The 26086-nt window shown below is 38.8% G+C and overlaps 2 protein-coding genes across 4 annotated transcripts in view; one reads left to right on the top strand and one right to left on the bottom strand.

Annotated features, from left to right (window-relative positions):
* LOC145987560 (uncharacterized) overlaps positions 1-22588 on the top strand; it is a 138863-nt gene extending 116275 nt beyond the window's left edge. The window contains exon 3 of the mRNA XM_083121910.1: positions 21649-22588. Coding sequence (XP_082978036.1) covers positions 21649-21885 — 237 coding nt within the window. The 3' untranslated portion in view covers positions 21886-22588. The remainder of the gene's footprint in view (positions 1-21648) is intronic.
* The window catches only part of mv (lysosomal-trafficking regulator mauve), a 488369-nt gene that overhangs the window by 380676 nt on the left and 81607 nt on the right, over positions 1-26086 (bottom strand). The gene's annotated exons all lie outside the window — the stretch shown is intronic.

Raw genomic sequence — 26086 nt, 5'->3', positions numbered from 1 at the left:
TCGAGTTGGAGAATGAGTTGATTCTTCCACACATACGGGGGAGGTGCCAAAGCTTGAACATGAAGAAACCAGTAACCGAGGCAATGAAACTTTGCGGCGTAGTAAGGCAGGCACAGAGACTGGAGGATAGATCTTCAAAGAAAAGAGTAAGATGCCAGGTCTGCAGAAGGAAAGAGGACAGGAAGACGACGGAACGTTGCAGAAGGTGTGGGAAATCTGTGTGCAAGGTCCACAGCAGTGTGATTGTGGTGTGCTCAGAATGCGAGTGAGTTGTATTTAATTGCCATGACAGGCCGGCACATTCTTCTTTTTATTTCTTTTTTATTATTTTTTATTTTTATTTTTTTTTAAATTTATTTGTTCTAGATAAAATAATATTTAGTGCTGTATTGTGTTATCTCTAAAATACTGTTTCTCAGGTCAACTGAAGTTCTGATAATTGCAAGCGAAGTGTAACTACCACTAATATGTAGAACAGTGAATTGTCAATACATTGTTATTTTTTCGGGGGGGGGCCCTTAAATGATAATAACAAAAGGGTAATTGTTTCCTATGTTATATTCAAAGTTATATTTATTGACCAATAAACCATATTAGCTGAACTATTTACTCTGTCGTACTTATTTCAATGCATAATTACATTGGGGTCAAATTGACCCCACATATGTAAAGTTGTAAAAAAAAGTGACATGCATCCGAGGGTTAAGCTGATTTTATTCATCTGTTGGGAAGGGGGTGGGGCTACTGCTGCATTCATAACTCTTACGAGTTTCACTCCATGAGTACATATAATTTGTTATCTTAATTTTCCTTCAATATTGTTTCTTTGTTTAAGTTTGATTTTAAGCCCACTTTATACACCGAAGCCCAGTAAAAACTATTGAATTATCAAGAAATTGATGTATCTTCACCAAAAGTGATTCTGATATTCACAAATTACTTATGTGCATTATTGTATATTTATTTTATTTTAAAAGAACACTGATATTTGTCAATCACACAATTTAAATCAAACTGATTTAAACAACCTCGAAATTTTGTAAGCATATCATGCAATTTGTCATGTAAAGGCTTGCTCAAAATTGTAAATGACTATTTACGTTAATGGTTTTTATATTTTTCTTCACGAGTAGCTTGGAGAGAGAAAATGAAACATTGGGAACTTCTCTGTACTTACATTTAAATTTCGCACATAGGCATGAACATGAAAACTTGAAAGAGAGAATGTTTTCTTTACCAAGGAATCTTTCGATTTTTAAGCCAAGACCTCTCCCCGATGGCGCAGTGGTAATGTCATCGCCTTGTAATCAAGGGGTTCTGAGTTCGATACATGCTGTTTCGGATACCACTTTAAACTGTAAGACTAGACCTGATTAGACTTTCTGTGCATAAAGTGGACTCAAAACAAAAACTCAAACTCATTTTCAGCTGATAACCGCGATGATGGGAACACGAGCACTCGGATTTCATTGTTCCATTATTAATCACGGAACTCCGTAAATTGTTACTTAGAAAACAAACAACTGTTGCAAAAAGTGGAAAGTATAATTTTCCTTTGCATTATGAAAAATTTCCATTAATCCAAGGAAAAACTAAAACACGATCACAAAACTTTATCAAGAAAATACGGTTTTACCAAGTAAGAAGTTTGAAATATGTAATTATGAAAAACGGATAATTCATGCCTCCATTCAGCTTGATTTTAATATGCAACGACTGTATCTTCAAATATCTCTGCAGTTTCGATCTCTTTTCACCAACAGCGGCGCCAGAATTATTCATCTACGGGTGCTGAGGGGTTGCGGAAAGAAAGTTAGGGGGTGCGATATGTATTACAAGAAAGTGGTCATTCCATGCAGTGTAAACATTCAGATACACGTTGCAGTCTTATTGAACTATGTAGTGAAATACAAAATAAAACCATCCTGCCCTTAAAAAGACAATTTTTGAACCTTCTCAACGTAACCAATGAAGGCACCGTCTGCCACAAGACAAAACGCGAAGAGTACAGGAACTGTGTCATCTTTAAAATCCCTTCTGCCGCACTATCCCCAACAACGAACTGTAAAATTTCTTCGTGAACATTGGGCATCTTCCTAACAGTCTTGGAAAAGTTTGAAATGGTACGTTTACTGGACATTAAACGTGGAACAAATATATAGAACGTATTAAGAAGAACAGTACCCTTCATGTTACAACAGTAGTGCATATTGATTGTTTCAACGCAATACTTAGTACGAGTGTTTTTGTAGTCTTTTTTTTATCAATTGAAAATCAGTTTTTGACATATAATGACAATTTTTTGTCATGTTTTGTCGATGTTTTAGCGCTTAGCGATGTTTTAGCAAAATTTCCTATTTTTCTCTTTTTTTCGCACTCATACTTGGTACGAACGCCACGATCTTATGTGATATAACTTAACCTATTTATATTTTTTTTTTACGTATAGGTGTACATGATGAATCCCCAAACAGATTTTTCCTAAGTTTTACGGTTTCCAAGATAATCCCACTTCCGGTTGCCATTTTGGATTTCCGAGAATAGGTTTTATTCATATTTTACTTACATATAGGCGTACGTGACGAATCTGCAAACAGATTTTTTCTAAGTCTTGCTGTTTCCAAGATAACCCCACTTCCGGTCGCCATTTTGGATTTCCGAGCATAGGTTCTATTCATATTTTACTTACATATAGGCGCACATGACGAATCCGCAAACAGATTTTTTCTAAGTCTTACCGTTTCCAAGATAACCCCACTTCCGGTCGCCATTTTGGATTTCCGAGCATAGGTTTTATTCATATTTTACTTACATATAGGCGCACATGACGAATCCGCAAACAGATTTTTTCTAAGTCTTACTGTTTCCAAGATAACCCCACTTCCGGTCGCCATTTTGGATTTCCGAGCATAGGTTTTATTCATATTTTACTTACATATAGGCGCACATGACGAATCCGCAAACAGATTTTTTCTAAGTCTTACTGTTTCCAACATAACTAGTAGAGTAGACCCAAATGGAGAATTCAACGCCCGAAAATGGAGCTCGGTGGAGCTCGCCTTAATGGTTTGCTCTTGTAAGGCATGAGCTCCATTTTCTCGCAGTGTTACCAACTCCTCACTCGAAAAAATCACCAGGGTTTTTGTTTTTGGGTATAACCTAACCTAAAGCAAGGAGGTGGCAACCTTGCTTGAGGTATTTTCTTGCAGTGTTGCCAACACCTTACTCGAAAAAATCACCAAGGTTTTTTTGGTCTAACCTAATCTAAAGCAAGGAGCTGGCAACACTGCTTGAGGCTTGCCTTACAGTGCATAAAGCAAGGTTGCCAACCTACTGGTACTTTTGCCATGGCCTTTTACAAAAAAAAAGAGAGAGGAGAGAGAGAGGGAAGAGTTAAACAACCGACAGCTGCCAACACCCACCTACAGCCTTTTTTGGTCTAACCTAACCTAAAGCAAGGAGCTGGCAACACTGCTTGAGGCTTGCCTTATAGTGCATAAAGCAAGGTTGCCAACCTACTGGTACTTTTACCATGGTCTTTTACAAAAAAGAGAGAGAGGGGAAGAGTTAAACAACCGACAGCTGCCAACACCCGCCTACAGCCTTTTTTGGTCTAACCTAACCTGAAGCAAGGAGCTGGCAACCTTGCTTGAGGCTTGCCTTACAGTGCATAAAGCAATTTTTGCCAACCTACACACACTGGGGAAGGAGAGCCGGCAACAAACATGCACTGCCGTAAAAGAGAGAGATGGGCGGATGGCAATACTGCACGGGTTCAACGTCAGAAAGTGGAGCTCGGTGGAGCTCGCCTTAATGGTTTTCTCTTGTAAGGCATGAGCTCCATTTTCTCACAGTGTTACCAACTCCTACCTATACCTTTTTTTACTTGGCAAGGGCTAGAGAGGGAGAGAGATGGATGGATGGCAACACTGCACGGGTTCAACGTCAGAAAGTGGAGCTCGGTGGAGCTCGCCTTAATGGTTTTCTCTTGTAAGGCATAAGCTCTATTTTCTCGCAGTGTTGCCAGCACCTCACTTGATCACGATCTTACGTGATATAACTTAACCTATCTTACGATTTTTTACGATCTTATGTGATATAACTTAACCTATCTTACGATTGTTTTACGATCTTCAGTGATATAACTTAACCCATTATTTTTTTTATTTGCACACCGAACTGTAGTAGACCCAAATGGATAGAGTTCACCAACCGAAAGTGGAGCTCGGTGGAGCTTGGTGGAGCTCGCCAAACCTCAAAAACTCACTTTCTCTCCACGTTCCGCGTCTCATTTATTGCGCTGACGATGTTTTACAGCGAAGAAAACAGCACCAAAACATCAAAAACTCACTTCAATTTACTGAAGTGAGCCACAGTGTTGCAAACCTACGAAAATTTTATCAAAACCTCAAAAAGTTATTTTCTCTCTATGTTCCACGCATTTATTTGTTGTGCTGACACAGCGCGATGAGTAAATAATGCACTCTCTCATCCTTGAAGGATGAATGCACTGTATTGTAATTTTCCAAGTCCCGGTCAAATGTTTATATATTGTGACCTTTGTAAACCTCTCGGAACGATGTGATCTCTCTGCCACACACACACACGCCTCTCATTATTTCTGTATTGTGATGTGTTTATTTTGGTATGGGAGGACAGAGGACACCGAGACTCGGCCGACACACTAAACCCAACCTCTCTACGCGTATTCTACGTCACCAAAAAAAAGGTTAAAGGTTCCAAATAACAATAGTTAAGAGTTTCCCCAATCTAGTAAAGTGGATTGGTTGAAATCTCCAAGGCGTATTTTTGCATTTTTTTTTTCAAATATGAACACGTTAAAACTGAACTGTCTTGGATTTTTGAGTTTTGTATTCCCCCTGAGAAAATTCTATATAAAATAACATACCTGAAAATTATATTTGCAGTAGATTGATTTTTTTTTAGTTTTGTAATCACCTCAAGAAATTCTATATAAAATAACATACCTGAAAATTGTATTCACAGTAGATTGAATTCTTGAGTTTTTTGTATTCGCACACAAGAAATTATATATAAATAACATACCCGAAATTCTATTTACAGTAGATTGAATTTTTGAGTTTTGTAATCACTCTAAGAAATTCTATATAAAATAACATACCTGAAAATTGTATCGCTAGACATTTTTTGATTTCTGTGATTTTTTGGAGAAAGCATAATGGCATCCACCACCAGTTTCAATCGAAAAAATGATAAAACTGAATGTGTTACTTGCGAAAAATTAATATCTAAAACTAATATTAGCAAGCACAGGGCAAGATGTAGCGAAACAGATTCGAGAATTAATTGTTTGTTACCTTCTAAGTCTTGTGCTCGATGTGGAAAGATGATCAGCATTGCAAATTTAAGTAAACACCTCAAAATTTGCAAACTATCGATCGAACGAGGAACATTGAAAAGGAAAATCGATAATGCAGATACGGAAGCTTCCACTTCCAAGCAAATTAAATTATCTAATGAACGCAAACCAATTAGATCTGCATTCAACGACCAACTCCAGGATTTTTCAATTAGGTCAGAACCAGGCCGTGACATCCTTAGTTTCTTGGACGAAACGAAAACATCTGTACTAAATATTCTAAAAAATAAACTTGAAAACAACTCTATAAAAGTATATGTTGTTCTGTTTTCTGAATACGAGAAAGTTGATGGCACAACGAGTATTTTTTATCATTGTACAAAAAACCAGACTCTTCATTTGGCGGACGTCGAAAATTTGGACAACTTCTATTATAAAGTTACCAATGAGCTGGTTAAGAAACATGACGATTTCGAGGCTAAAGGGTCGGGATGGTCTCTGTGTGGAAGTCCTCACACGTTAACCGTTTACGTGAACCGATTCTCGCCTCTTCGCGCTTCCAGCTACGTTCCTCTTCCACCGAACATTCAACACAAGAGGGCTGTGTTAAATATACAGAACAGTGATAACAAGTGTTTTCTCTGGTGTATATTGGCTGCACTGCATCCTGTTTATTGGTTAAATCATCCAGAACAGGTTTCTCATTACAAGCAATACGAGTCCGAGTTTGAAAGTGTAATGTCTGGCATCGAATACCCGGTGACATTGTCGGATATAACAAAGTTCGAAAATCGTGCGGGAAAACGCATCGCTATTAATGTATATTCCTTCACGTCAGATAAATATCTCGTGCATCCCGTCAGGATAAGCGATATCGACGATGACGATGCTCGTGTGATTAATCTTCTTCTTATTTCAAACGAGGATGTTCATCATTACACGCTAATTCGTTCTCTATCACGTTTGGTCAGAAGTCAAACTACCAAGTATGCAAACAACATCGAAGTTTGCCCGAGATGTCTAACCACGTTCGACGATCGAAAACAACTCAATTATCGAAATTACACCGGACGTCAAATTGCTATCGAGAAACTTGCAGAACATAAAATTTATTGCGGTGACAACAGACCGGCTAGAATGTTGATGCCCGAAACGAACGAAGTCGAAGAATTCAAAATGCACAAGGCATTGTTGGAACATCCGGCCATCATCGTTGCTGATTTCGAGGCGTTCCTGAAACCACTCTCCTACTGCGAACCGGATCCTGAAATTTCCTCCACAACGCCGTACCAGCTTCATCAACCAAACAGTTTCGGCTATGTTGTTGTGCGACGTGATAAAATAAATGAGGCATATATATACCGCGGGCCAAATGTAATCGAACACTTCCTGGAAAAAATGGTGGAGGAGGTTGAGGTAATTGGTAGCGTATTGTTTACATCAAAACCGATGGCACCTTTAACTGAAAATGAACTTCAAGATTACAATTCCACTGAGGTGTGTCCGGTATGTGATCAAAGTTTCACTGATGAGAACAAAAAAGTATTCCACCACGATCATTTCAGCGGAAACTACATAGGTGGAATTTGCAATACGTGCAATCTTAAAATCCAGAAACCTAAATTCATCCCCATATTCTTTCACAACGGAAGCGGATATGATTTTCACCACCTGGTGAGACATCTTGGCTACGATCCGAAACGTATAGGTGTCTTGGCCGAGAATGAGGAACGCTACATTAGTCTCAGCAAGCAAGTGTCGATTCCGGGAACGAAAAATACAATCGAGATGCGCTTCCTGGATTCGTATAGATTTCTCTCTGCAAGTCTGGATGCTTTAGCGAACAAACTCACCGACGATCAATTCAAAATAACTAGAGCTAGTTTTCCCAACGTGGACATAGAACTCGTTAGACGTAAAGGGATTTATCCTTACGAATACGTCAGTGATGATTCTAAATTTAACGACGACGTTCTCCCACCTCCAAGGGAATTTTACAGCAGACTCAGAGAGAAAGGAATCACGGACGAAGAATACCAACACGCGCAACTCATGTGGGAGAAATTAGAATGTAGGACACTCGGAGACTACCACGACGCATACTTAAAATTAGACGTGACGATACTCGCGGATGTTTTTCAAGCGTTCAGGAAAACGGCAACGAATATTTATAAATTAGATCCAGCGTATTTCTACAGTCTACCGGGATTAGCGTGGTCGGCAATGTTATTCCAGACAAAGGTCAAGCTGGAACTGATATTGGACGTTGACATGTTGCTATTTATCGAAAGAGGGATACGAGGTGGAATGGTGCAATGCGTACAGAGACATGCGAAAGCTAATAACGTACACATGAAAGAAGATTACGATTCAAATCGAGCATCGAATTACATCTTCTACGCCGACGTTAATAATCTCTACGGACATGCCATGGTTCAGAAACTTCCTTACGGGGGATTCGAATGGTTAGATCCCACTTCGATAGACATTATTCATTTCGACGATAGCGAGTGGGGTTTCTTCGCAGAGGTAGATCTCCAATTCTCCGACCACCTGCACGACACGTTTTCGGATTTGCCTCCGACTCCCGAAATCAAATGTCCACCCGACTCGGTTCAAGACAAGCTTTTGTTAACATTGAACCGTAAACAGAGATACGTCGTCCACTACAAGAATCTCCGGTTTTTGATTGGGAAGGGTGTTGAGATAGTAAATGTTAGAAGAATACTAAAGTTTAAACATTCCACGTGGTTAAGACCTTACATAGAAACTAACACACAACATAGAACAGCTGCCACTTCCGATTTAGACAAGGACTTCTTTAAATTAATGAACAATGCGGTGTACGGAAAGACCATGGAGAATGTTAGAAAGCACGTAGACGTGAAATTAATTTCCGATAAGAATAAATGTCGGAAGTGGATAGCCGATCCTAGATTCAAGTCGAGAAAAATTTACAACGAGAATTTGGCACTTTTCAATCTAGATATAAAATTGATGAAATTCAGAAAGCCAATTTACGTTGGCGCAACGGTTCTCGACTTGTCGAAACTTTACATGTTCGAATTTCATTACGACGTGATGAAGCCCTTCTACAATGATAAAATATCACTTTTGTACACGGACACCGACAGCTTCATTTACAGCATACAAACACCTAACCTATACGAAGACATAAAAAATCCTTCCATGCTCGAGTATTTCGATACGTCTGCGTATCCTCAACCCAACAGATTTGGAATTCCATCTCGTAACAAAAAAGTCCTAGGTAAACTGAAAGATGAATGTAACGGTGATGTTATTGTCGAGTTCGCGGGTTTGCGTTCGAAGATGTATGCCATGAGAACAGAGACTAGCGTCACGAAGAAAGCAAAAGGTGTGGGCAAGAATACGGTAGAGAACAAACTCACCTTCCACGATTACATCGATTGCCTTTACTCACAATCGACGATACTAAGTATAGAACAAAGAATCCAAAGCGCAGACCACGTGATTACAACAAACGAAGTTAGGAAAGTAGCATTAGATCCGCATGACGATAAAAGATGTATTTTGTCTTGTGGAATCCACACGTTGCCTTGGGGGCACTATCGTTTAGAAATTAGTAAAAATTGTAGGCAATGCAATTGAAAAAAACAACTTAAAATAACTATAACTAAAATAAATAAAAAAAAACTTTAACTGTCTCAAATTATCACATACACAATAAATAACTAGCAAGGACAATGAACCTCTTTGGTTTCCGAAAGCAAACAATGGAGACTGTACACCGCACGGCAGATCATGAATTTCTACCTTCCATGTTATCTAAACTCAACGGCCTGTTGATCAATCAATTTTCGGAACGCTGTTCTTCTTGCTGGAACAGTGACGATTTCGGATTCGCGACGATCGGCATGACGAGGAAACCCAACGACGAAAAATACAGAAACAAAATCAACGACTTTCTAAACGTTGCAACGTTGTGAGAAACGTTTCTCACAACGTTGCAACGTTTAGAAAGTCGTTGATTTTGTTTCTGTATTTTTCGTCGTTGGGTTTCCTCGTCATGCCGATCGTCGCGAATCCGAAATCGTCACTGTTCCAGCAAGAAGAACAGCGTTCCGAAAATTGATTGATCAACAGGCCGTTGAGTTTAGATAACATGGAAGGTAGAAATTCATGATCTGCCGTGCGGTGTACAGTCTCCATTGTTTGCTTTCGGAAACCAAAGAGGTTCATTGTCCTTGCTAGTTATTTATTGTGTATGTGATAATTTGAGACAGTTAAAGTTTTTTTTTATTTATTTTAGTTATAGTTATTTTAAGTTGTTTTTTTCAATTGCATTGCCTACAATTTTTACTAATTTCTAAACGATAGTGCCCCCAAGGCAACGTGTGGATTCCACAAGACAAAATACATCTTTTATCGTCATGCGGATCTAATGCTACTTTCCTAACTTCGTTTGTTGTAATCACGTGGTCTGCGCTTTGGATTCTTTGTTCTATACTTAGTATCGTCGATTGTGAGTAAAGGCAATCGATGTAATCGTGGAAGGTGAGTTTGTTCTCTACCGTATTCTTGCCCACACCTTTTGCTTTCTTCGTGACGCTAGTCTCTGTTCTCATGGCATACATCTTCGAACGCAAACCCGCGAACTCGACAATAACATCACCGTTACATTCATCTTTCAGTTTACCTAGGACTTTTTTGTTACGAGATGGAATTCCAAATCTGTTGGGTTGAGGATACGCAGACGTATCGAAATACTCGAGCATGGAAGGATTTTTTATGTCTTCGTATAGGTTAGGTGTTTGTATGCTGTAAATGAAGCTGTCGGTGTCCGTGTACAAAAGTGATATTTTATCATTGTAGAAGGGCTTCATCACGTCGTAATGAAATTCGAACATGTAAAGTTTCGACAAGTCGAGAACCGTTGCGCCAACGTAAATTGGCTTTCTGAATTTCATCAATTTTATATCTAGATTGAAAAGTGCCAAATTCTCGTTGTAAATTTTTCTCGACTTGAATCTAGGATCGGCTATCCACTTCCGACATTTATTCTTATCGGAAATTAATTTCACGTCTACGTGCTTTCTAACATTCTCCATGGTCTTTCCGTACACCGCATTGTTCATTAATTTAAAGAAGTCCTTGTCTAAATCGGAAGTGGCAGCTGTTCTATGTTGTGTGTTAGTTTCTATGTAAGGTCTTAACCACGTGGAATGTTTAAACTTTAGTATTCTTCTAACATTTACTATCTCAACACCCTTCCCAATCAAAAACCGGAGATTCTTGTAGTGGACGACGTATCTCTGTTTACGGTTCAATGTTAACAAAAGCTTGTCTTGAACCGAGTCGGGTGGACATTTGATTTCGGGAGTCGGAGGCAAATCCGAAAACGTGTCGTGCAGGTGGTCGGAGAATTGGAGATCTACCTCTGCGAAGAAACCCCACTCGCTATCGTCGAAATGAATAATGTCTATCGAAGTGGGATCTAACCATTCGAATCCCCCGTAAGGAAGTTTCTGAACCATGGCATGTCCGTAGAGATTATTAACGTCGGCGTAGAAGATGTAATTCGATGCTCGATTTGAATCGTAATCTTCTTTCATGTGTACGTTATTAGCTTTCGCATGTCTCTGTACGCATTGCACCATTCCACCTCGTATCCCTCTTTCGATAAATAGCAACATGTCAACGTCCAATATCAGTTCCAGCTTGACCTTTGTCTGGAATAACATTGCCGACCACGCTAATCCCGGTAGACTGTAGAAATACGCTGGATCTAATTTATAAATATTCGTTGCCGTTTTCCTGAACGCTTGAAAAACATCCGCGAGTATCGTCACGTCTAATTTTAAGTATGCGTCGTGGTAGTCTCCGAGTGTCCTACATTCTAATTTCTCCCACATGAGTTGCGCGTGTTGGTATTCTTCGTCCGTGATTCCTTTCTCTCTGAGTCTGCTGTAAAATTCCCTTGGAGGTGGGAGAACGTCGTCGTTAAATTTAGAATCATCACTGACGTATTCGTAAGGATAAATCCCTTTACGTCTAACGAGTTCTATGTCCACGTTGGGAAAACTAGCTCTAGTTATTTTGAATTGATCGTCGGTGAGTTTGTTCGCTAAAGCATCCAGACTTGCAGAGAGAAATCTATACGAATCCAGGAAGCGCATCTCGATTGTATTTTTCGTTCCCGGAATCGACACTTGCTTGCTGAGACTAATGTAGCGTTCCTCATTCTCGGCCAAGACACCTATACGTTTCGGATCGTAGCCAAGATGTCTCACCAGGTGGTGAAAATCATATCCGCTTCCGTTGTGAAAGAATATGGGGATGAATTTAGGTTTCTGGATTTTAAGATTGCACGTATTGCAAATTCCACCTATGTAGTTTCCGCTGAAATGATCGTGGTGGAATACTTTTTTGTTCTCATCAGTGAAACTTTGATCACATACCGGACACACCTCAGTGGAATTGTAATCTTGAAGTTCATTTTCAGTTAAAGGTGCCATCGGTTTTGATGTAAACAATACGCTACCAATTACCTCAACCTCCTCCACCATTTTTTCCAGGAAGTGTTCGATTACATTTGGCCCGCGGTATATATATGCCTCATTTATTTTATCACGTCGCACAACAACATAGCCGAAACTGTTTGGTTGATGAAGCTGGTACGGCGTTGTGGAGGAAATTTCAGGATCCGGTTCGCAGTAGGAGAGTGGTTTCAGGAACGCCTCGAAATCAGCAACGATGATGGCCGGATGTTCCAACAATGCCTTGTGCATTTTGAATTCTTCGACTTCGTTCGTTTCGGGCATCAACATTCTAGCCGGTCTGTTGTCACCGCAATAAATTTTATGTTCTGCAAGTTTCTCGATAGCAATTTGACGTCCGGTGTAATTTCGATAATTGAGTTGTTTTCGATCGTCGAACGTGGTTAGACATCTCGGGCAAACTTCGATGTTGTTTGCATACTTGGTAGTTTGACTTCTGACCAAACGTGATAGAGAACGAATTAGCGTGTAATGATGAACATCCTCGTTTGAAATAAGAAGAAGATTAATCACACGAGCATCGTCATCGTCGATATCGCTTATCCTGACGGGATGCACGAGATATTTATCTGACGTGAAGGAATATACATTAATAGCGATGCGTTTTCCCGCACGATTTTCGAACTTTGTTATATCCGACAATGTCACCGGGTATTCGATGCCAGACATTACACTTTCAAACTCGGACTCGTATTGCTTGTAATGAGAAACCTGTTCTGGATGATTTAACCAATAAACAGGATGCAGTGCAGCCAATATACACCAGAGAAAACACTTGTTATCACTGTTCTGTATATTTAACACAGCCCTCTTGTGTTGAATGTTCGGTGGAAGAGGAACGTAGCTGGAAGCGCGAAGAGGCGAGAATCGGTTCACGTAAACGGTTAACGTGTGAGGACTTCCACACAGAGACCATCCCGACCCTTTAGCCTCGAAATCGTCATGTTTCTTAACCAGCTCATTGGTAACTTTATAATAGAAGTTGTCCAAATTTTCGACGTCCGCCAAATGAAGAGTCTGGTTTTTTGTACAATGATAAAAAATACTCGTTGTGCCATCAACTTTCTCGTATTCAGAAAACAGAACAACATATACTTTTATAGAGTTGTTTTCAAGTTTATTTTTTAGAATATTTAGTACAGATGTTTTCGTTTCGTCCAAGAAACTAAGGATGTCACGGCCTGGTTCTGACCTAATTGAAAAATCCTGGAGTTGGTCGTTGAATGCAGATCTAATTGGTTTGCGTTCATTAGATAATTTAATTTGCTTGGAAGTGGAAGCTTCCGTATCTGCATTATCGATTTTCCTTTTCAATGTTCCTCGTTCGATCGATAGTTTGCAAATTTTGAGGTGTTTACTTAAATTTGCAATGCTGATCATCTTTCCACATCGAGCACAAGACTTAGAAGGTAACAAACAATTAATTCTCGAATCTGTTTCGCTACATCTTGCCCTGTGCTTGCTAATATTAGTTTTAGATATTAATTTTTCGCAAGTAACACATTCAGTTTTATCATTTTTTCGATTGAAACTGGTGGTGGATGCCATTATGCTTTCTCCAAAAAATCACAGAAATCAAAAAATGTCTAGCGATACAATTTTCAGGTATGTTATTTTATATAGAATTTCTTAGAGTGATTACAAAACTCAAAAATTCAATCTACTGTAAATAGAATTTCGGGTATGTTATTTATATATAATTTCTTGTGTGCGAATACAAAAAACTCAAGAATTCAATCTACTGTGAATACAATTTTCAGGTATGTTATTTTATATAGAATTTCTTGAGGTGATTACAAAACTAAAAAAAAATCAATCTACTGCAAATATAATTTTCAGGTATGTTATTTTATATAGAATTTTCTCAGGGGGAATACAAAACTCAAAAATCCAAGACAGTTCAGTTTTAACGTGTTCATATTTGAAAAAAAAAATGCAAAAATACGCCTTGGAGATTTCAACCAATCCACTTTACTAGATTGGGGAAACTCTTAACTATTGTTATTTGGAACCTTTAACCTTTTTTTTGGTGACGTAGAATACGCGTAGAGAGGTTGGGTTTAGTGTGTCGGCCGAGTCTCGGTGTCCTCTGTCCTCCCATACCAAAATAAACACATCACAATACAGAAATAATGAGAGGCGTGTGTGTGTGTGGCAGAGAGATCACATCGTTCCGAGAGGTTTACAAAGGTCACAATATATAAACATTTGACCGGGACTTGGAAAATTACAATACAGTGCATTCATCCTTCAAGGATGAGAGAGTGCATTATTTACTCATCGCGCTGTGTCAGCACAACAAATAAATGCGTGGAACATAGAGAGAAAATAACTTTTTGAGGTTTTGATAAAATTTTCGTAGGTTTGCAACACTGTGGCTCACTTCAGTAAATTGAAGTGAGTTTTTGATGTTTTGGTGCTGTTTTCTTCGCTGTAAAACATCGTCAGCGCAATAAATGAGACGCGGAACGTGGAGAGAAAGTGAGTTTTTGAGGTTTGGCGAGCTCCACCAAGCTCCACCGAGCTCCACTTTCGGTTGGTGAACTCTATCCATTTGGGTCTACTACAGTTCGGTGTGCAAATAAAAAAAATAATGGGTTAAGTTATATCACTGAAGATCGTAAAACAATCGTAAGATAGGTTAAGTTATATCACATAAGATCGTAAAAAATCGTAAGATAGGTTAAGTTATATCACGTAAGATCGTGATCAAGTGAGGTGCTGGCAACACTGCGAGAAAATAGAGCTTATGCCTTACAAGAGAAAACCATTAAGGCGAGCTCCACCGAGCTCCACTTTCTGACGTTGAACCCGTGCAGTGTTGCCATCCATCCATCTCTCTCCCTCTCTAGCCCTTGCCAAGTAAAAAAAGGTATAGGTAGGAGTTGGTAACACTGTGAGAAAATGGAGCTCATGCCTTACAAGAGAAAACCATTAAGGCGAGCTCCACCGAGCTCCACTTTCTGACGTTGAACCCGTGCAGTATTGCCATCCGCCCATCTCTCTCTTTTACGGCAGTGCATGTTTGTTGCCGGCTCTCCTTCCCCAGTGTGTGTAGGTTGGCAAAAATTGCTTTATGCACTGTAAGGCAAGCCTCAAGCAAGGTTGCCAGCTCCTTGCTTCAGGTTAGGTTAGACCAAAAAAGGCTGTAGGCGGGTGTTGGCAGCTGTCGGTTGTTTAACTCTTCCCCTCTCTCTCTTTTTTGTAAAAGACCATGGTAAAAGTACCAGTAGGTTGGCAAAAATCTGTTTGCGGATTCGTCATGTGCGCCTATATGTAAGTAAAATATGAATAAAACCTATGCTCGGAAATCCAAAATGGCGACCGGAAGTGGGGTTATCTTGGAAACAGTAAGACTTAGAAAAAATCTGTTTGCGGATTCGTCATGTGCGCCTATATGTAAGTAAAATATGAATAAAACCTATGCTCGGAAATCCAAAATGGCGACCGGAAGTGGGGTTATCTTGGAAACGGTAAGACTTAGAAAAAATCTGTTTGCGGATTCGTCATGTGCGCCTATATGTAAGTAAAATATGAATAGAACCTATGCTCGGAAATCCAAAATGGCGACCGGAAGTGGGGTTATCTTGGAAACAGCAAGACTTAGAAAAAATCTGTTTGCAGATTCGTCACGTACGCCTATATGTAAGTAAAATATGAATAAAACCTATTCTCGGAAATCCAAAATGGCAACCGGAAGTGGGATTATCTTGGAAACCGTAAAACTTAGGAAAAATCTGTTTGGGGATTCATCATGTACACCTATACGTAAAAAAAAAATATAAATAGGTTAAGTTATATCACATAAGATCGTGGCGTTCGTACCAAGTATGAGTGCGAAAAAAAGAGAAAAATAGGAAATTTTGCTAAAACATCGCTAAGCGCTAAAACATCGACAAAACATGACAAAAAATTGTCATTATATGTCAAAAACTGATTTTCAATTGATAAAAAAAAGACTACAAAAACACTCGTACTAAGTATTGCGTTGAAACAATCAATATGCACTACTTACAACTCGCATTAAATAATTTCCAGAGCACGACTTGATGAGGTGATACCTTAAAAGTACCTGCATTTTTTGCTCCAGTGTAAGTAAGAACAAGTAGACGGAAAACAAACCGTTTATGAACAATGCAAGAAAGAAAAAACATAACTCACATTAATCTATAGCCAATTATCAAAAACCACGAACAGACCACTTGAAGAAACAAAAGAAGAAAAAATTGATAACGACAATGCTGACGAAAGAAGAAAAACGGCCGCTGATCTTTACAGAGGCTGCCGCAAGTACAGAAAAGTATTGGTACCTCTTTCAGTGCTTGCCTGTTGCATACAATAATAACCTATCATTCGGCCCTCAATATGACATGACATAATATTACATATTAATGTTTTCAGTTGAACGTAGGGTGTGCTGAAGGGATGCGGAAGAAAATTAAAGGGCGCGCAAGCACTCGCTCACGCACCCCTGGCGCCGCCACTGCTTTTCGCCTAAAATTTTGTCTCAATTCTCCTGCCCTGAGGGAAGTTTACCTTCGCATAGCAACACTAAACTGCAACCATGATTTATACCAGTAGGATGGGTGAAAAAAAACGAACATTGCTTGCCTGCTCATCTCTTTCCTGGCGACAGGAACGTACGTTTAAACGTGAAAGCTTAAACCCCCTCGCCGCACTGTAATGAACGAATCCTGAAAGGCTGGCCTTCGTGGTGGATGGTTAGCACAGCACGCTACGTCGCCAGGGGTCTCGGCGTTCGAATCCCGCGGCCTCGTCATGGGTGTGTGAGGAGTGTTCCTTCATCAATTTCATTGTATCGCCACTCATCCTCATCTTCGCGATTAGCCAAAAGTGGCACAAGAGCGAAGGGAAATAAACAATATCACGAATCCTGAAAGTTCGAATTGCTTTGTAATTTTTGTGTGCATACTTCTTTCCAACGGTAAGGGACTCAGGGTATAAAATATATAGGATCACAGTTAATCCAGTGGCTAGTGAGAAAACTCTAGGAAGGAATCTCTTCACGACGACAACAGCAGTTCCAGCATATCATGACAGGTCGGACAACCCTAAGCCTGCGTTCGATTGGTTTTATATTTACAAAACAAGTGTTTTCAATGTGCAATGCATATTTTACAAGTATGTAAAAAAACAATTTAATCAGCGATCAGCAAAAACAAGGTAATGCACACAATTAACAGTATTGGTCTTTTTAGGTTGCACCGCGTCCTCAACGATTGTATAGGTCGAAACTTCTCGACACTCACTCTCTTTTTCTTCAGTTATTTTCGTTGTTTTTTATCTCTTGCGGTGACGATGAGAATGCATTTACGAGTGTACAATGGGACAAACACAACTATACACTCTCATGTCTCGCACAAAATAAAAAATAAAATTAAAAGGGATTCTTCTTTCGCGCCTTGATAGCTTTGTAACGACTGGGGCAGCCAAAGAGACTAACTTTCCATTTAAACTTACAGACCGTCAATTTAGGTTTTAATCTTGCAAAAATTGTGTGAATCTGAAAATTTGCACATCTGTTCTATTTGATGTCAAAACAACATATCAACAGCCCTTTCCGCATCCTGAAATTCCAGGCGGTGGTAAACTTTGAATGCTGAATGCTGGAGAAGTGCAAGTTATCACTGGAATGAATGTTACGTGCAAGCAGCTAAACCCACGGATTTGAAATAGGGCTCCACCGAAAGAGGAATAAGCGGGCTTTAACTATGACTACACATATTGTCTTCCAGGACCGCACAAAAGGAACAAAAACTACCAAAGTCGATTTTTTTTCTATTTATCATTCTTGACGCTTTCTTTAAACTTTCCGTTGACATCTTTGTAGACCATGTGCAGAACTGTTACGCCACGGAATTTATTAAGCTCGTGTATTATTCTGAAAAAAAAAATCATGAGGCTTCTTCTCTGATATAGCCTAAGCAGCAACAAAGCTAGTGAAATAAAAATCAAGTGCAGAGAAACAAGAGGGAATATTCTTTTCTGGATATTACGTCGCATTAAAACAGTGAAATTCATTTAATTAACATTTTTGTCGTGCCGATTTATGGCGAAGAGTTTTTGACAGCAGGGGATCTAAATTGTGAACACTTTTCATGCAAAATACAAATGGATTGTCAATAATTCAGACATTTATATACATCGATAATACAGCCTGTAAGTGTAATTCTTGTTTACAAAGAAAGTTACTTCATCATTCTTTGAACAATTAATTTTTAAGGTATTCATGAATTCTAAATTAATGATATTACACTTTACTAAAGCTGACGCCAAGCAGTGTTTTCAACTCTAGCGAGAAGTCGCTAAATCTGGCGGATCTGGCTAGCTGGCGACAAAAGACGTGAAAAAGTGACGAGCGACTTTTCTGGCTACTTCGTGTGCTCTTTAGCGACTAATTTGGAGAATTCACAAAATATCTGCGTAGGTACGTCTAAATGCTTAAAAATGTCCGTTTTATAGTTATTAAATAAGGAAATACCCTCGTAATTCACTTCTGATGCACAAAGAGAAACTGAAGCAAAGCGTACCCCCTTTTCCAGTATGGTTTGTGATGTTTGTAAACATCACTGTTCACAGCTCATTGTTATCAGACACTCCTCCTGGCGCCATTGCGGCTGCCTTATTATAAAACAGAACGTTTGACTTCGCGGTCGCGTCGTGCGTGGGTTCAGATTGGAGTTTTTTGGGTAGTGTGTGGTGACAAAGGAAGTGCTAGTGTAAATTATAAAGTTCGTGTGTGTTTGTGCGCAGGTCAGCCCAGGGCAGGGCAGTGTCCAGTGTGGGGAAAACCGCAATACAAGAAACATTATCGGAAGGAGTGGGAAAACTACAAATGGTTAACCCCTGTCGATAGTGACACGGCGAAAGCGTATTGTAAGTACTGCAAAGTAGAACTATCTGTATGCCCAAACTACTGATCTGAAAAAAACTTTCGAAACACAGAAACATAAAGTCAGATCTGGTTACTTCTGTTCTGCAAAACAGAAGAAAAACAGTTCAAACCGGAAAATTTAAATACTTCTAGTGCTGAAGCAATTTTAGCTTTATTCATTGCCGAACACTGTTCTTTGCTAACCGTGAATCACTTGTCCGAATTATGTATGAAAAGGTTTGGTGACTGACAGCTGCAGTGTACCATGCATTCGCCTGCATAAAACCAAGTGCACAGAAATAATAAACAACGTTCTTGCAGTGCATTTTCTCGATGATTTAGTATCTGACATCGGTAATCAGTGTGAAGTGCAGTGTTCAGAGGAAGAGGAAATGTTGCTTTTATAGGCAAGTACTCGATTTTCTCCACCTTTTTGCTATTTTTTAGAAGTACATTTCATTTTGCGACTTTTTCTAGAGCCTTTACATTTCATTTAGCGACATTCTAGCGGATTTTCTAAGGACTTTTCACGACTTTTACGTTCAAGTTATTGGCAATACTGACGCCAAGTATACTCCAGTCAAGGTCACTCGCTTTCGGAGTTTCCCCTTGCTTCCTCCACACCCCTGGCCCTCTAGGGTTGCCTCGCTTGTTCTAAGCTGTTAAGTTGACACTTTGCACGTTGTAGTCAGGGACACTTCTGGATTATAACAATACCATTGACTTTCAATTAAATCATTACAACCGACAAGTGTCCGCGACCGTACGTTTGCGGTTGATTTAGTTTTCGATGTTGTTTTGTGAAAGGGCTATTTGGTTACGATTAGGAAGGAGGCGAGGGGGACATTTGCCTCCACTTCTCGCCACTTTTGCCCTCACACTATGCTAAATCTTATCTACAAAGGGAAATATACTGTCTTTGCCCCCCCCCCCCCACCCAGATTTGGTACCTTGACCCCTAGTTTTGGAACCCAATCGCCACCACTGAGTATTGAGGATTGAGGAGCAGCGTCCTACGTGTGGAACATTTGCCGGTGAAAGTGAAGCGAGTGTCTCCCGAAAGGACACTAGAAAGCAAAATTTATTTTACTTCGCTTCTTGTGCCACTTTTAGCTAATTTGCGAAGATGGGGATGAGTGATGATATGATGAAATTGATGAATAGACATCACAAACGTTCATGCCCAAGCCAGGATTCGAACCCGGGACCCCTGGCGTTGCAGCGCGATGTGCTAACCACTCCGCAACGGGGGCCGACTATCTTCTAGGTCAACGTGACATATTTTATGTTAAATAAATAAATATAAGTAAATATTAACATGACTTAACGGCGTTCTAATGGAAGTTAAGAAAAAATAGTTTTATCAAGACATCCCAACTGACAATACTAACAGCGATCAGCCTCCAACGCATCACAATATCCATCGAAATAATATTATCTGATGCCATGCAATGGTGGTGGTAGATGCACATTGCACGGTGGTTTGGTTTCCACTTTAAACTGTAGGTCCAGTCCCGATTAGCTTTTCTGTGCATAAAGCGGTGTAAAGAACTAACCCAAACAAGTAACAATTCCATGTGATGAAAATTCAAATATATTCTTTTTATAAGAATAATTTTTCATTCTACCACAATTTAGTCTATCTCCCCATTTATGTCCTTTCACCTTACGTCGACTAATTGCGCGAGGTAGAAAATGGCCACCGTACGTACGTTCCTCGCCTGTCGTACCGCTTGCACCGTTACTAAGCCATCCGAAACCAGCTTGTTCCACCCCTTTTGGCGCGGAGACGCTCTCGCACATTGTTGCAACATTTATTCCCATATGATTTGGTATGGAGGGCGGTGCTTGGGTTGCCGCGTGATCGACGGCAGATTGCTGACAGGTAGCGCAGCCAATGGGGGCCGAGTTAGGAACGTCAAACACCAGCGCGCGCTTCGAATCACCCGTCACTCATCATAACGTGACACGTAGTTCCTCTCTATTCACGTTTTACGGACACTATTGTGTTTAGTTGGTTCCTCGCTTCGGGGTTTGGTGCTTGTGGCTACCTCTTACATAACGTTTCGTCAACGCAGTGTGTGACCTAAGAAATAACAAATGAATAACGATTCCTCGCAATACTCTTAAGTTTGCACCTTCCTCTCTTGGGGGTGCTGTGCTTGTCCGCCCATTCATTGTTAATATCTCAACTTCCATGGAGTGTATAGCAGCCACACCCAGATTCCCGCTATCCTCGGGAGTACCTCTATTACGTATAAAAATCTAAGTCCAATCAGAGCACTTTTAAAACTTCCTCGCTTTGGCGTGAAAAGTCCAGCTTCCTCTTAATGGAGGGTGGGAAAACAGGGGGGGGGTGGGTGGGTGGGTGGGTGTGTGTGTGTGTGTGTGTGTGTGTGTGTGTGTGTGTGTGTGTGTGTGTGTGTGTGTGTGTGTGTGTGTGTGTGTGTGTGTGTGTGTGTGTGTGTGTGTGTGTGTGTGTGTGTGTGTGTGTGTGTGTGTGTGTGTGTGTGTGTGTGTGTGTGTGTGTGTGTGTGTGTGTGTGTGTGTGTGTGTGTGTGTGTGTGTGTGTGTGTGTGTGTGTGTGTGTGTGTGTGTGTGTGTGTGTGTGTGTGTGTGTGTGTGTGTGTGTGTGTGTGTGTGTGTGTGTGTGTGTGTGTGTGTGTGTGTGTGTGTGTGTGTGTGTGTGTGTGTGTGTGTGTGTGTGTGTGTGTGTGTGTGTGTGTGTGTGTGTGTGTGTGTGTGTGTGTGTGTGTGTGTGTGTGTGTGTGGGGAACAAATTTCAAAATTTCAGATTTGGCTCCCCCAAACTGAATAACCTAGCTATGTCCCTGAAAACTTGAATTCTATATGTACTATTTTTCTAATTTCAGAGTAAAACCTTGCCATGGAAAGCAAGACACCAGATAATAATGCAACTGTATCTGACCAAGAAGAACAACTACCGACTGCTGAGCCATTTCACCATGCAGCACCTCCTCAAGTGCAAAGTACATGGACAGGAAGTCAACTGTTGCATGCACATCCCCCAAGCAGGGTTGTTCAGCACCATCCACCAAACTTCAAGAAAGATGCCACTTTTCAAGGACCAAATGTGCAAAATGCCGTGAGGAACAAAAATAAATGGATTCCAAAACTAAGAAACCCACTTTACCATTTGCGGTCATGGATGGAAAGAATGGCTGCACACCTGAAACCGACGCGGCCGATTCCAAAATCATATCTGCACAATATTGAATCCCAATTGGAAAAAAATGGAAATGAAACTTCGCAAGCAGTCACGTCACAAAATTATACTCTTGCCGTTCACAATGTGCCACCAGCACCATTTCGATCAACAAACTTCAAAAGGAAATACGTACCATCACGACTACATAAACATGTTTCCCAAGCAAACTTTCCACCTATTACCAGATATGATCCCAATGCTGGCCCCACTCCAAACACATACAACCCCAACATCCATCCGCACGTGCACTGGGAGAAACAGGATTTCATGCCCAGCCTGGATTATGATGATTCTGCCGTGTCTGAAGTTAGTTTTATGCCAGAAGCAGTGAGAAATTCACTCCTGTTACTGTCTGTTATAGGAGGTCTTATATTCCTGTCAGGTACAGCTGTAGCGTACATGAGAAAAGGTAGATCACATGATCAAGAAGCGCAAAATGAGATTGCTATTTTAGATAAGGAAGTTAAAACAGCAATATCTAAGTGGTCCAAAGTTCTGCAGGAGCATTAATTAGATGTTAGTAAAAAAATCTCAATCAAGTACAAAGGTGGTGGTGTGTTTAAGAAATTCAATGCTAATGCAAATAATGGGATAACAAAATGATGATGTAATTTTAAAAATAAATTGAAGTAAATCAAATAACTATATACCAGAAATGTTTTATTATTTATTAAAATACTGTTTAACTTAATAAAATAAAATATTTTCAGTACCTAGATAAGATAATAAATAGGGAACTTACTAAATATATTCTATTTAGTTTCTTCACCATAATTTTTTCATCACTTTATGAGTTATTAACAGCAGAAATCTGGTAAAATTCAAATTGTGCATATGTACTTATGTATGTATGTATGTATGTATGTATGTATGTATGTATGTATGTATGTATGTGTGTGTGTGGGTGAATTTATGAATAATTATGTAAATATATGAGATAAACATAAAATGTAAGATATAAAGATAAACATGTCACAAATTTTATTTATTTAATTATTGAAAAATATTGACATTCTGTGAACTTATCAACTTATAACTTCTTTTTATAAAAAAGGTGTGTGTGCGACTTACTCAAGTTGTTACAATACAATATAGGTACTTAAAAAAATTATTTTCCTGTAGTTTACGGTTATTACAAGCATAAGAAAACAGTTTTTTCTTTGTGACGTTTCAGGAGAACACACGCTCCTTTCATCAGACATTTATTTTCATTTTGACTAAAGATACAGTTATAACAATGGTTAGTAATTTTTAAACAAAAAGAATCTGTTATATAATGGATGTTGTCAATGTTACATTGTTGTAATATAGCAACTTAACTGTGAAAAAAGCAGTCTATTTTATTTTTATTTTAGATTTTTTTAATTATGAATCCCAAATATCATCAGGTAATTCAAATTCATCATTGTTTTCACAAAGTCTCTTGATGTTTTCTGTTACATTAAATTTTAAAGATGGTGGCTTACTCCATTTGTGAAAAAGAAAACTCCACACTGGATCTATGTTACCATTTTCATTATTTAATTTATTCCAGTGTTCTTCTGCAATGAACGAAGTTGTTCTTCTGTTATGAAGAAGAACATAAGTTGTTCATGTTCAAAAGATTATGTGGGACAAACAGCAAGGAAAATGGCAATAAGATGGCACGAACATGATTTGGACATTATAAATCTAAACCCAAGAACAGGTTTGTCAACTCATATCATCGAAGAGAAGCATTTGATTAAAAAGAGAAGGGTTTTAAAAAGATTAACGGGAAACACAGAGTTGAATGTCTGGGAAGCCTCGTTCATTGCAGAAGAACACTGGAATAAATTAAATAATGAAAATGGTAACATAGATCCAGTGTGGAGTTTTCTTTTTCACAAATGGAGTAAGCCACCATCTTTAAAATTTAATGTAACAGAAAACATCAAGAGACTTTGTGAAAACAATGATGAATTTGAATTACCTGATGATATTTGGGATTCATAATTAAAAAAATCTAAAATAAAAATAAAATAGACTGCTTTTTTCACAGTTAAGTTGCTATATTACAACAATGTAACATTGACAGCATCCATTATATAACAGATTCTTTTTGTTTAAAAATTACTAACCATTGTTATAACTGTATCTTTAGTCAAAATGAAAATAAATGTCTGATGAAAGGAGCGTGTGTTCTCCTGAAACGCCACAAAGAAAAAACTGTTTTCTTATGCTTGTAATAACCGTAAACTACAGGAAAATAATTCTATCATGCAAGCAATGCGTACATACAAGAAAAACTTAAAAAAATACTATAAAAATGATTACTTATGGTTCATGAATATATGTTTTATAGAAAACACAACGTTTTGAGACGCAACTGGTCTCTTCCTCAGGTGCATTTCTTGAAATACATGATTTACTGTGTTCTTCTTGGGATTATGTACTGTGTGTCCCCTTGCATTTTGTAATGCCCTCGACATTACATTGTAGTTGTTTGTTATTTAGTTGAAATATTGTGTTTGTTCGTTCTTTAATTTTGCAATGATGGCACAGGCAACTAGTATCAGATAGACAAATAGACTAACCTTTATGTGCAAACCCGGCAACATAATTTAAAAAACTGAGAAATGTATCAACAAGCTATAAATAGCATAGCAAAAAGAGCATATGCTATTTATAGCTTGTTGATACATTTATCAGTTTTTTTAAAATTATGTGGCCAGGTTGGCACATAAAAAAGAGAATACAGCATACAAGTCAATTAAGGATTTCATACCAAAAGTTATTAGATTTTCAACGTCTCCGTGCTTTACGACAGACTATATTAAATTAGCAACAGTACTTCCTTTTCACTTTCCTCCCTATCCAGATAAAGATATACGAACATCAATGCCAAGTATGGTGAATGACATATTCATGGAATATATACACTCTGTAGTGCATGAAGGTTTTTATTTATTTAAAATAGCGTTTGCTATTCGTCAAGCGTTGTTGTATATACAGGAGAAAAACCTCAAGAGGGTAGTAATCGCCACTGATTCAGCGTCAGTCTTACACTCCCTGGGGTCGATAACAGCTGATTACTACTATGTAGACTGGAAAAATGTTAACATAAAAATTTTGTATCACAAACTAACCAACTCAGGTTACAGTATTTCGTTTGTCTGGACTCCTGGGCATACATCCATAGAAGGAAATCACTTAGCAGACGCATTAACCAATCAAGTCACCGATCGCTTCGGATTACATTTTCTGCAAAAGTGCTAGAGTCACATGCTAAAACAGAACTGTTGGAAAGTTGGCAGAAACAATGGACAATTACAGGGAAGCCTATTCAATTCAACCACTTATACCCAAAGAACCTTGGTATCAAGCTATTAATCTTTCAAGAAATCCTTTAACGAGTCTTCTCAGTTGTCAACAAAATTACACCATAGCTCCTAAAGACTTGTACACAAGGAAGATTGTGCAATCCCCAATCTGTCAGTGTGGTGCAACTGAAGGAACACCTGATCATATTATGTTTGTATGTCATCTTAATGTATATACGCATGATTATTTCTTAAGAGATCTAAAAGAAGCAGGATATAATGGGGCATACGCCTTGTCAACAGTTTTGAAGAATCCAACTAAGAAAATAATATATGTACTTACCAACTATATTATAAGAAAAAATATTGTATTTATATAGCTGAAAAGCTAAAACCTAATATATATTTATACAAAAAAGAGAAAGAGAGAGAATAGTAGTATAAAAAATGTCGAGAATAATTCCAATGTGTGCTTTTAAGTTTATTAATTATTGTTAAGTGAGTGTATGAAGAATAAACACTATTAAGGTGTAAAACAGTAAATTTTGGTTACCACAACCTGTGATTACTAAAGTATTTTGCTAACTTCATGAGGAGCGAAGGGTAAATTCCTGAACAGATTCAAAGGTACATAGGAATTTATAATTTTATTTAGCTATTTCCAATTATCTCTTTATAATATGGCAATTGTCATGCACCAAAGCACCTTCTATGGTGACAACAAAGTTTGAGAGTTGCTTCTCAAGATGAAGGAGGTAGCACTTGCCAGCACAAATGACCCATCTGACAATTTGCAGTAGG

The sequence above is a fragment of the Lepisma saccharinum genome, chromosome 5 (genome assembly GCF_977018435.1).
Source record: "Lepisma saccharinum chromosome 5, izLepSacc3.1, whole genome shotgun sequence".
NCBI lineage: Eukaryota > Metazoa > Arthropoda > Insecta > Zygentoma > Lepismatidae > Lepisma > Lepisma saccharinum.
Note: the sequence above shows the minus strand (reverse complement) of the source record. Positions and strands in the feature narration are given on the sequence as shown.